This window comes from Portunus trituberculatus, chromosome 47, assembly GCF_017591435.1.
Source record: "Portunus trituberculatus isolate SZX2019 chromosome 47, ASM1759143v1, whole genome shotgun sequence".
Taxonomy (NCBI): domain Eukaryota; kingdom Metazoa; phylum Arthropoda; class Malacostraca; order Decapoda; family Portunidae; genus Portunus; species Portunus trituberculatus.
This window is the reverse complement of record NC_059301.1, coordinates 6,432,560-6,445,059: the sequence shown is the minus strand read 5'-3', so window position 1 is coordinate 6,445,059 and position 12,500 is coordinate 6,432,560. Positions and strand designations below refer to the sequence as shown.

Genomic DNA, 12,500 nt, shown 5'->3' with positions numbered 1-12,500 from the left:
CTGCCTTTAATGTTTAATGTATGTTTATTAGGAGTGTGGCGGCAGCAGGCTTAGCAGCGGTGGCTTGACCGCTCCGCTGTATCTGTCGAGACAAGGGACGTCATTGCTCCTTCCCTTGTTTTTGTCCCCTTAACATTCATGAGAGTCTCGTCTTGCTGTGGAATTACTATGTTGAATGATGGCAATGATGATGGTGTTGATGCTTATGATTCCAACTGCATTTCGTGGCTGCTTCAGGAATTTCAGTACACTGCATTCGGGCGGGCCTGACAGGGAACTTGTGAGGGAGTAGAGTGTCCGGGGGAGGGGGAGCGAGCAGAGGATTTGGGGAGCGTAGGTTTGGTGCGGGGATGTCACTAATAGTCTGTCGTTAGATGAGGAGGCAGTTATGATATTGTCACATTCCATGGTAGTTGTGATATTATCAGGGTGCTAGTTAGGAAAATGGGAGTCTTGTGTGGGAAACAAAAAAAGTAGAAAAAAAAATAGTTTAGTTTCTTAGTTTGGTCTGAATGCCAGCAGCTGTAGGGGCTGCTGGAGGAGGAATGCAGTTTACCGGAGAGCTACTGACTTATCTTATCGTTTCAATGTGTAAATGTGTGTGTGTGTGTGTGTGTGTGTGTGTGTGTGTGTGTGTGTGTGTGTGTGTGTGTGTGTGCGTGCGTGCGTGCGTGCGTGCGCGCGCGCACCAAGGCTACAAGGCAGCACAAAATTACAGTACATAATGTGATCAAAGATTCCTCTATGATACTACGTACATACGTATAACAAGCATGACCTATTATATCATGGTATTGTGATATGTGATAATAGTGATATGATACATACGTATATGATAGATAAAGTTGAAACATATCATACAGACAGGCGAACATGCTGAGAAACTGGCCAACACTCTGCCATCACCATCTCACAGACAGGTATGGAAGTGTTGCAAGGCGGCACAAGACCACCACCGTGGGGATTGTGGCTGGTGTCGTGCCATCCAGTGCTCATCGGAATTTAGATGATTATTATAAACCTAACCTATCCTTTAAAAAATGTGGTAATCATTCCATCGTGACATACATTAGCAGTGGCCATACAGTTCACCTCCCAGACAGTCACGAAGCCCGGTGTCCTGCCCGTAGCTTGTGAACACTATAGGATCTATTTTATCCCTGTATTTGGCTGATCTTTTAGCCAAGGGGGAAAATTGGCCCTATGAAATGTTCACATTTATCATGCTTTTTTTTAAACAAACAGCGGACAGCTACGTACATGACAACAGGTACAAACACAACATCGCTTCGACCAGGTAATCGCCTCACTTGCTGCTTCGCTCAGTGTTTCGCAGCAACAATACCCACGTCTTCTAATGTTAACTTACGTCATCGTGAAGTTCTCTTTATTACTTTATTTTCACTTTACATATTTATCATAGTCCTTTTATTATTGTTTTAAGTCTTTGTGATTTGTCTTCTCATTCTACTGCTGCATCGGTGTTTGCAGTTGCGCCTTTTCTCTTCAGTCACATTCCATCGCAGCTCTCCAGGGGTTTCGTGGTGCGGTACTCGATTCACTGATTTTGGGTTGCGAGTTCGACCCGAAGTATATAGTAAGGTTCTCGGGGAAATGGTGGCACTTTTTCTAACACAGGTTGGCTCCATATGGTCTTGTTGCTTCCTGTTGTCCATCGTGTCATCCCAGTACCTGCCTCAGATCTTCACATGCCGACTTGCTTGACAGACTGCGCTTCCTTCTCGGCTCCATCTTTTTAGCAATATCCCGCTCTGGCGTCCACCTCCTCCCCCGTCCCTCTGTCCTTTTTCCCTTCTCACAAACTTCACACTTCTCATATAAGTAACGGTATGTTCCTCACCAACTCTCGTATCTCTGAAAAAAAAAAAAAAGAATTAGTCCATACATTGCATAGTCGAGTTCTTGTATTATTGTATATTAAGTATTGGCTTGTTTTCATGCAGTGTGTATCAGTTTACTGTATAAAGTATGTGTTGTTTAGCTAGTTACTTAATGTCTGGTGTTATTCCTTGATTAAGATCGCTAAATAAAGGAGTTGAAAAGCCAAAGCGATTGAAATTTGATGATTATTGATGTCGTTGTTGTCCTTTTCTTGTTTTCTACTTTTATTCTTCCCTTTATTATTATTATTCTCTCTCCTGATCTTTTCCTTTTCCTTTTCTCTTCCCCAATTTCTTTTCCTACTTATTCTTTACTTCATCTGTAATGCCCTCCCCTCCATCTTTCCCTTTAGTTTTTCTTTATTTTCCTTCTCTTCCATTAACTTTCTCCTTTTCCTTTCAATTCTTTCTTTTTTCTGTCTCCGCTTTCCTACCTCATTTTCCCTTTTATCACTTACTCTTAAGTTTGTCTCCTTCTTATTTGCTCTCTTTCCTTTCCTTTATTCAACTTTTATTTCTTTTTTACTTTTGCCTCTCCTCATTTCTATTTCTTCCTTTTCCTCTGAATTTTACTAGTTTTCTTCTTCCATCCTTTCCTCTTTATTCTTTATTTCTTCTTCTCTCCTCGTCTTCTCTTCTATGACATTATTGTATAGGGTCTAAAAATCAATCAATATCTCGCTCACTCACTAACTCATTCATTCTATTCTTCACTCAATGACACACTCACTCACTCACTCACTCTGTCACTCATTCTCTCACTCATTCAATCACACTCACTCACTTAATCAATCAATTTTCACTCACTCACTCACTCGCACTCACTCACTATAAATCAAATACTAACTCATTCACTCGATCACTCAAATGCTCCTTCAATTAGTCTCATTCTCTCACTCACTCCCCGACTCACTCACAATGATTATCGCGCCGGCCAGCAGCAGAGCCTTCCATCGCAGGTCAAGGTCACCGGGGAAGCTGACCTCCATGACTCTTCGGCTGGTGCAGCACCCAGGGATCCGCACCCGCTCTATTTTGCCAAGGGGCTGCATCTCCCGTGTCTCCACCTTGAGTAATGGAAGGGATTAGTGATTAGTCAGTCATTCAGTCGCTCACTCACTCTCTCTCACTCCCACCTTATCATGCAATCTAAGTATGTTACAAAGAGATCGGATTCCTTTTTATTTATTTTTTCTCTTGTGGTTTAAATTGTGACTTGTCCGTTTGTCCGTTTGTCCGTTTGTTACCTGCTGTTACTGACGGTACAGAACATAACCTTGGAAATTTCTTACCATTTATACAGTCATTAATACATTCAAGTATTAATTCAATAGATTTGTCTAATAATTTCTCTCTGATACTTATATTTTTCTTTCATACAACCAATATTGCATCGTCGTTGAACATCTGCTCACTCATATGCTCACAACAGTTCTATGGGTGACAGTTCTTGTATGTGACAAGCAAGTTTACGTCCACTCGTCTTCCCTATCCAGATATGTATCTAATCTGGGACAGTTCCTCATTAACTAGGCACTACTGTTTCTATACAGTCACATACGAACATGTTCACATTCACGGGCAGCAAACATAAAATATACATTCAAAAACTCCGGAGCAAAGCTGCTTCGCCTTGTTTCAGTAATCAGCAAATTGCAAATTGCTTATAATGACACCAGGCTGAACAACTCGCCATGAACGAGGGCACGCTGTGCACCATGCACCAGACACTGGCTGTACGGGGGTCCTTTAGGGGTGAGAGGGCTCACGTCATGACAGTGGATGGAGAGTGGTGTGTGGCGGGTCATTGCTCATGGCGAGCCGTGTGAGGTTGCATCATCACTGCCCTCACACCCACGGGACTGCTGGGGTGGACCCTTGGGGAGGAAGGGTTCGTCCTGGTGCCTGTGTAGATGAGAGGACTTCAATGGCGTGTAGCCATCACCACGCCCACATCGTTATCGTGGAAACTGGAATCGCATTGTTATTGCGAAGGCTCACATCATTATCGTGGAATTGTATCGTTATCGTGGAAACTGGAATCACATTGTTATCTTGAGAAATTGTATCGTTATCGTGGAAAATCGTATCGTCATCGTGAAATCGCATTGTTATCGTGGAAACTCGCATTGTTATCGTGGAATCGCATTGTTATCGTGGAATCGCATCGTTATCGTGGAAACTCGGATCGTTATCGTGGAAACTTGCATCGTTATCGTGGAAACTCACATCGTTATCGTGGAAACTTGCATCGTTATCGTGGAAACTCACATCGTTATCGTGGAATCGTATTGTTATCGTGGAATCGTATCTTTATCGTGAAAACTGGAATCGCATCGTTATCTTCTGCACGCGCATGGTAATCATCGTTATTTATTTACTCATTTATTTATCATAACATCAAAGTCGCTATCATTACCTTAGCTTGTAAAGTATATATGTAATTTATATTATAATATATCCACCTGTACAATTCCTCTGTGATAAAAGATCCAACAAAGCTCGGTATTTGTGTGATGAAATAGAGTTACAATTTGTACAATATCCATATTTCATTTGAAAGACGCACTTACAACCTTTTCACTGGCGCTGTAATGTATTGGTAATAATATTAGTAATTCAAATATTGGCTCTGCCTTTAAGTATGTTTCACTGCTTCTTTATTTCATAACTATTGATTTGTATTGAATGTCCTGTTTAAATCACATTGATAAATGGATTTTCTAGATCACACACTAAACTAGAATTTGACTCTTGTAGATCTCTTTGACTCTGTATATAGCACTCATTCCTTTCTTTTCATTCTCTTCGCTCACCACCCTCATGCCACTCACTCTCTTCATCATTGCCCCTCATTCGTCCTAGCATTCCCTCCCACCATTCAATAACCCATTCCCTTTATCACGTAATTATACCCTAGCCATTCATCTTTCTCATTTACACCACATTCAGGCTTGTGACACCAGTTACTGAACTACCTGAGGTACATTCCCTAACCATGCAATTGCACCTCAGTCAGCCGTTCATCCTCCTTCATCTGTACACCGCACTGAGACCTCTGACACTCTTCATTCCATAAACCCGCTCTCGTTTCTAACTCCTACCAACTTGTATCTTACTCACTCTACAAATGAAATATCTACTTCTCTTTTAGCTCCTGTAAGCTTCTCTACCCACTCACTCACTCACTCACTCACTCACTCACTCACTCACTCACTCACTCACTCACTCTACACTGAAATACCTCACTTTCCTAATCCCTATCAACTTTCACCTTTCACTTGCTGACTCGTTCGCTCTCTCACTCTATCTTAACCCCTTCAATACTGGGACACATTTTTACCTTGAGATTTGTGTACGGTTAGATAATTTTATTGACATTACGAAGGGTTTATGGAGGTCAGAAGATTAATGGCCAGAATCTTCACTATTTCAATCCTCACATGAGTTTCTGAAGCTGTATAAAATCACCAAATAGTAAACAGAACAGATATGGAAACGCGTCATGGGACTGAAGGGGTTAACATCATCTTTTGTCTTACCACGTATCCCGGTTTCTTGAAACACGTCGGGTTCTCCCTGTGAAGAAGGAAGAGCAGGTCTCCGGACGGGTTGTGTGCGGTGAACTCATAGACACTTCCTTGCACCACTCCCATGACATTGCCAGGGGGGAACGACACCTCCGCGTGCTGTAGAAGGTGGGACTGATTAGGGAGGTCTGAAAAGCGTGGATTGATAGGCTTGAATGGGAGGGATGGACGAGACAAATAAGGACGCAGGAATGATGTGTGTGTTAGTGTAGGAAGGACGAGACTCGGTATGGGAAGAAAGAAAGATAGCTTGTTAAATAGGAAGTGAGAAGTGTTTGGGTCCTTTTGCTTAAAGAAGGACGGAGGAGAAAAGTATAGTAGGAAGGTACGAAATGTATGAATTAGTGTTTAAAAGAAGAGGACTTGAAATTTTCAAAGAGAAGCATGTGTGTACCTAAGGGTGCTGAAGGGAGAAGAGGAATTATGAGAGTGCCGGCTGCGGGGAGAGGTACAAAGAGTGTGATTTCTGATGCACGTTGAAGAGAGATGAAGGGAATGAATGTTTGTTTTGGCACATCATCGTGTTGAAAGAAAGGAACGATAAAGTGTACAATCTGAAAAGAAAGTACTATTATATGCCTTTCATGTTGAAGCAGAGGGATGAGACAGAGATGTAAAGAAACAGGTATTTACAATATTTTGAGTCGTTAGCTGCGAGTATTGAAAGGTGCAAATGATACAGAACAGATGCATTATCTAGAAGAATAGAGAATGATGACAATAAGTGCAATAACTAGTGACGAAAGATGAAATCTGGAAATCGAACAGGAAACATGCGAGTGTTGTCCATGCAGCGTCCTGGCGTTGTGCTCACCATGACAGGGGGAGAACAGAGCCCCTCAGTCTCCTTGGTGAAGTTCAGCAGCAGCACATCCAGGTTGGCGTTGTTCTGCACGCGGTACAGTATCATGCCGCCTGCGTCCTTCATCCTGCGCACCGTGTAGATCACCTCACCGGCGCGCCACACGCAGTACCGCCGCCCTGCCGCCGCACAGGGCCGAGGAGTACATCAGTAGAGTGTCACTATTATGAACATAAAACACCGCATCCATAGCGTACACCAAGACACGAGGGCTAAGGAAATTGATATGGTTAGAGTATCATGGTAGTCGTTAAAGTTTATATATATATATATATATATATATATATATATATATATATATATATATATATATATATATATATATATATATATATATATATACACACACACACACACACACACACACACACACACACACACACACACACACACACACACACACACACACACACACACACACACACACACACACACACACACACACACACACACACACACACGAATGAGTATACCTACCTTTCCTTCTGATGTGCAGACTCTGAACATTCGCCAGGTGCTCCAGTCCTGGGGGGAACATCTGGGCTGGCCCCGGCACCCACGACCACCACCCTGGAGGCGTCATGCTCTATTAGTACACACGGAATGTAACGATTAGTGGACACCATGAGGCACACAGCCGATGTAATGGCCTCCTGGTACGCACATACATGACCACACATCGAGTTATCTCTCTCTCTCACTCCCTTCCAATGCTTTCATAGCTGAATGAACCTTGAATTCCTCGGAAGATCATTTGTCAGGTGTTATAAGGATTTATAATTGCCAGCTGATCAGAGAACTCAAAATAGAGGGAGAGCACCATGCGAGCACAGTGGAAGTGAACGAGGTAGTATACTCAATTAACTTCTGACCATGACATGCACGCTATAGTAAGCAGCTCTCCGCATCCTGGGCGACATTCCTTAAGTTAATGCCGAAGTGTTCTTAAGTGTCTTCTAAAATTATCATCTTTACTGAAAACTTTTGATGTGTTTCCCTTTTTCCTCCTCCTTCCTCAGTCTCAGCTATTATTTCCATGTCTATATATCGCCTCTATTTCTTCTTATCCCTTCCTCTCCTTCCTCATCTATACCGGCAATATCAATGTTTCTCCTCTTACTGTACTTCTTCTTTGTCTTCCAGCTATCCCCTCTCTATCTTTCATTGCATTTTCTTTGTTTTCTTTAATTCCCCGTAACACTTGCACTTACCCGGACAAGCCACAGGGATCTGGGGGGCGCGTGGAACATGAGCGCTCGCCAGGTTGTCAGTGTGTCCTGTAAGGGAAAAGGTATTGTGAAACAAGTTAATAGATTGGTGGAGCATGTTAGGGTCTTGAGGCACGGTATGCGTGGATGTGATCATTGCTGGCAAAGTAACGTTAGGATACACGGATAGTAATTGTTCTTCATATCAGTTGCTCAGAGATTGGTGATGTTATGAAAGAAACCTCAACTACACACACACACACACACACACACACACACACACACACACACACACACACACACACACACACACACACACACACACACAAATGATTAAATAATCAGATTTCTAATACAATAGATGAAAGTTAAAACTCAGATATTGCCCGTACACTAAGGGGTCTTCAAGGCTACTACTACTACTACTACTACTACTACTACTACTACTACTACTACTACTACTACTACTACTACTACTACTCACCAGGGTTGTCGAGAGGCACTTCCCAGGAGGGCTCGATGGAGGAGTACCTAGGGGGCGGGCTCTCCCTAGGTAAGAGCGGCTCTGTCTCCGAGGTGGAGGGGATTGGCGTGGGGTGGACAGTGCGGCGGTGGGCGGGGTGGTTGTGTGGCCTGTTGGTGGCCATTCTGAAGCACATTGAGAGGAGGAGGGGGATGGAAAAAAAGAAATGTGGCATCTATTAATATATACTATGTGGAAAGGATTATATTTAGGTTCTTTGTGTGTGTGTGTGTGTGTGTGTGTGTGTGTGTGTGTGTGTGTGTGTGAGTGTGTGTGTGTGAACATAAGGCATAAGGGAAACTATAAGAAGTCATCAGGCCTACAAGTGGCAGTCTCTTTATGTACCTCCTCTTATGTACTACCTACTTATTTCCACGTACCAGCACCATCTATATACATGTTTTCTTTTAAAGCTCTCCATTGACTCAGCATGAACGACCTGATTACTTAGTCTGTTCTAGTCCTCTACCATTCTGATTGAGCATGAATTCCTTCCTATCTTTTTCTCAAACTTGAATTTTTTAAAAGTGAACCCATTATTTCCGGTTCTATACTGGCTAGTGATCTTAATAACTTTGCTCATTTCCCCTTTGTTATAACTTCTTAGGTACTACTCCAAGGGAATATTCCTGCCTTTTTGTGGGGTCCTGAGGAGGGATTAGATTGATAGGACAAGATACAGATAGGGGATTGTGATCGGAGGAGTGCAACGGAGAAGATAGGATGACATGCTCAGAAATAATAGGAAAAGATCAGTTGGGCGTAGGTATCTCCAAGACGGTCAGGAATACAAGTAGGGTGTTGCACCAGTTGATCTAGGTCATGGAGGATAGCAAAGTGAAAGGCTAGTTCACCAGGATGGTTAGTGAAAGGAGAGAAAAGTCAAAGCTGGTGGTGAACAATGAAGGTTCCAAGAATGGAGAAGATTCCAAGAAAGGAGAAATTCCAAAAATAGAGAATGGATCGAGTGTTGGAATGTATGCTTCACTTTGGAAGTTGAAGTAATATTTTTTTCATATACACAGAGGATTTAAGTGAGAGGTATATAAATTCAGCTTGAGAGTGACTTAGTAGTCGTAATCAGTTGTAAATGAGTGATGTAGAAAATAGGAGGAAACATAAAAGAGTTACCATTAGTTGTCTGAGACACCCGTGTTTCATTAAGGGAAAGATGATGAGGTTTAGTAGAGGAGAGGTGGTGGTCTACAAATTGAAAATTAGATCTAAGGAAGTTAGTGAAAAAATAGTTGAAGGAGGGGTGAAGACACTTGGGTCGATACACGAAAGATATAGTTATAGTTATGCACTAATCGTTTTCTTTGAACCACTACACACTATGAGATAAGGACAGACTTGCTTATTATCTACTCGTCCACTCCTTCCTCCCACCAGCCACTCTAGATGGGTCGTAAATTGTAATAACTACTGTGAACCAAATTCACATCTTTAATGCGTGAAGACTTACGTGGATATGAACAAAAATACAAGAAGCACCTTGGCATACAGAACATACGTGATAGTCAATGTAGTGTATTAATACTGAGTCACTGACTGAAGAGTGATATTAACAGCACTCCTGGAAGTGTTTCTATCTTCGACTCTGCTCGTATAACTTGCTGCTGGAAGCAACTTTTACTCTCCAAGTAAAAGCTATTTATAGCAGTAGAAATGCCTTATAGTAGCGGCTTTTATAGGAGCATTATTATTATTATTGTTATTATTATTATTATTATTATTATTATTATTATTATTATTATTATTATTATTATTTTATTTATTTATTTTTTTTATATAAAATCAAAGTGTTCTCTTGGCAGTAGTTTATCCTTGTGAATTAACCTTTAATGTTTCTTCGTAATTCTAGAATATTTCTGAGCATGATTAATACGGGCTCAGCAATGAACCATACATTCATTCATTCATTTGCATCCATTCACGCTTCTCTGTAAAATTAAGGACACAGATACAAGAGGTGTCACATTTTGAGCAACACTAGGCACTAAGCGTACTATTGACTTACTGGTAACAGAAACAATTGCTACAGAGGTGTGTTCATTTCAGTCTGGTAGATGATAGATGAAAAGTGTGTGTGTGTGTGTGTGTGTGTGTGTGTGTGTGTGTGTGTGTGTGTGTGTGTGTGTGTGTGTTCAAGTAACTAACATTGTGTTCTTCAGTATTTTACGCGTCATATATTCGTAACAGCTAAATGGTTTCAGCAACCAGAAAAACACAATTGCGTTTTGTTACAATGAGACGCGTGCGATCCTGCCAATGTACTGTACTTTCAGCAAGCGACAGGGGAAGGATCCAAATGAGTGGCCTTGGAATACAAACATCTCTGTCATCATTCCTTATCAAACAGTCTTAAAGTATTGATGTATTAGTTTTCTAATCGCCCTTCTTACTCTTCACGACAATCACTACAGCAACATCTGTACTCATAAATCGGTCACGTATAACAGCCGTACGTTAATAAAGCATTTATATAGAGCCAATATTCTAAGCCCATAATCTTGTTTTTAGAAGTTAAGAAGTGCATTCACAGTCTCTTGGGAAACAAATACTTCACTTATGAGAGTGATTTCAAAACTATTTTCTGTTGGTCTGTATGTCTTTTGCGATCACTAAATGTCATTATTATTGTTAAATGCCTAAATGTTTAGCAGGACTACCAACTGCTGTTTTTCTCGCCTAAATTATTTCTAAACACAACGACGTGGAAGTGAGGGCCTACTTCCCGCCAAAACTACTTCAAAATACAACGACGTGGAAGTAAGGTCTTCTCATCCCTTCATTAGTGTGTTTTGAGGGAATATATTATTCTGATTCAGGTTTCAGTATTTCCCTAGTTTCGTGGCTTCCATGAGGGAGAAAAAGGAAAAAAGAATGTGGATCACACTTGCCGCCTGTTGTGAGGGAACGGAGGGATGCTTCTGAACCACAACCAACGACATTAAACCTCTCGTAATGATTTTCTTATGTAGCATTCACAATTTCGTATATATATATATATATATATATATATATATATATATATATATATATATATATATATATATATATATATAAGACAAAGTGCCATTTGACTGAGAAATAGGTGTTGTTAGTAATGCTCTCTAACCACGTCGAAATATTCATGAGGACAGGAGAACTGGCAACTTTTGTCTTTTGATGCATGTTCATATGATTTGTACATTTCCTATTATATGATTTAGTTTTATTTAAAAGTTTTAGAAAGTATTTCATTATGAACGACAAGTTATCTTGTTCATACTTTTATTCGTTAATTATGCAATTCCACATATAGCTTAATTTTCTTCAGTCGCTTTGCCGCTACAGTCTGTCCACATAACTTTTGAATTCTATTTTGTTTCCTTTGTTTTTGTAATTTCAAAGCGGAACTCCCACAAATCTCTCAAGAGACTTTAGTTAGGGGATGATTGGAGCGCTATCTTGTGCTGTCATGGGAAGAAGGATGCAAACAACAAGTCAGTCACTCAGCACTGCAGTAGTCACACTTGTTTATATACGAACATGGGAATGACGCCATGCACAGCCCGGGATGAATGAAATGAGGGCCGACACTAGTGCGGCTAATTCTAATGCAACGCCCGGGATGACGTCTCTCTCTCTCTCTCTCTCTCTCTCTCTCTCTCTCTCTCTCTCTCTCTCTCTCTCTCTCTCTCTCTCTCTCTCTCTCTCTGTGTGTGTGTGTGTGTGTGTGTGTGTGTGTGTGTGTGTGTGTGTGTGTGTGTGTGTGTGTGTGTGTGTGTGTGTGTTAGTTAGCACGCTGTTTCATCAGAGTAGAGCACATAGTGTTTAAGATAGTTAAAAGTAGGAAAATACTTTCATAATTCAAGCATCTTAATTAATTACGTATTTTTTTTATTAGTCATGAGAGAGAGAGAGAGAGAGAGAGAGAGAGAGAGAGAGAGAGAGAGAGAGATAAAGAAACACAAATCATTTCCTGACGAACATTTGCGCTTGCCTTCCCGTCACAAGAGCAAATGGTGGGAGAGGGAGGAGGCAGGCAGGCAGAAGGGAGGGTGTGGAGAGGGAGAGGGCGGACAGTCACCAAGGGGCCAGCAGCCTTGGTCTTCCCCTGAGGCTGCCTCTTCTTGTCACAGTCATCTCACATACCAGGCAATGAATTTTTCCGCCACGCAGCAGCCAAAACATTCATACTCTACAGCAGCAGTCACAAATTTTCCTCAACTCATGTATCCTTGAGGTGGTTTTTAAAAGATTCATGTACACTATTGCCGAGGACGATTAGCCATAAAAAAAAAAAAAAACATTATATGAAGGTATCACACTTTTCTCTAGTAATAAAACTGCAATTAGCTAAACAGAAATATTAACTCTCTTGTATACACAGACAGTAAATATTCGGTTCTAAATCATTATTACATATGT

The 12,500-nt window shown here is 41.2% G+C and overlaps 1 protein-coding gene across 2 annotated transcripts in view; it reads right to left on the bottom strand.

The window, feature by feature from the left end:
• The window catches only part of LOC123520869, a 20,727-nt gene that overhangs the window by 214 nt on the left and 8,013 nt on the right, over positions 1–12,500 (bottom strand). For both annotated transcript variants that reach the window (XM_045245013.1, XM_045283517.1), the window contains exons 2-8: positions 8,046–8,209; positions 7,565–7,630; positions 6,831–6,923; positions 6,306–6,472; positions 5,444–5,590; positions 2,819–2,968; positions 1–1,875 (exon numbers count right to left, since the gene is read on the bottom strand). The exon at positions 1–1,875 is cut by the window's left edge and continues 214 nt beyond it. In XM_045245013.1, coding sequence (XP_045100948.1) covers positions 1,858–1,875; positions 2,819–2,968; positions 5,444–5,590; positions 6,306–6,472; positions 6,831–6,923; positions 7,565–7,630; positions 8,046–8,208 — 804 coding nt within the window. In that variant the 5' untranslated portion in view covers position 8,209 and the 3' untranslated portion in view covers positions 1–1,857. The remainder of the gene's footprint in view (positions 1,876–2,818; positions 2,969–5,443; positions 5,591–6,305; positions 6,473–6,830; positions 6,924–7,564; positions 7,631–8,045; positions 8,210–12,500) is intronic.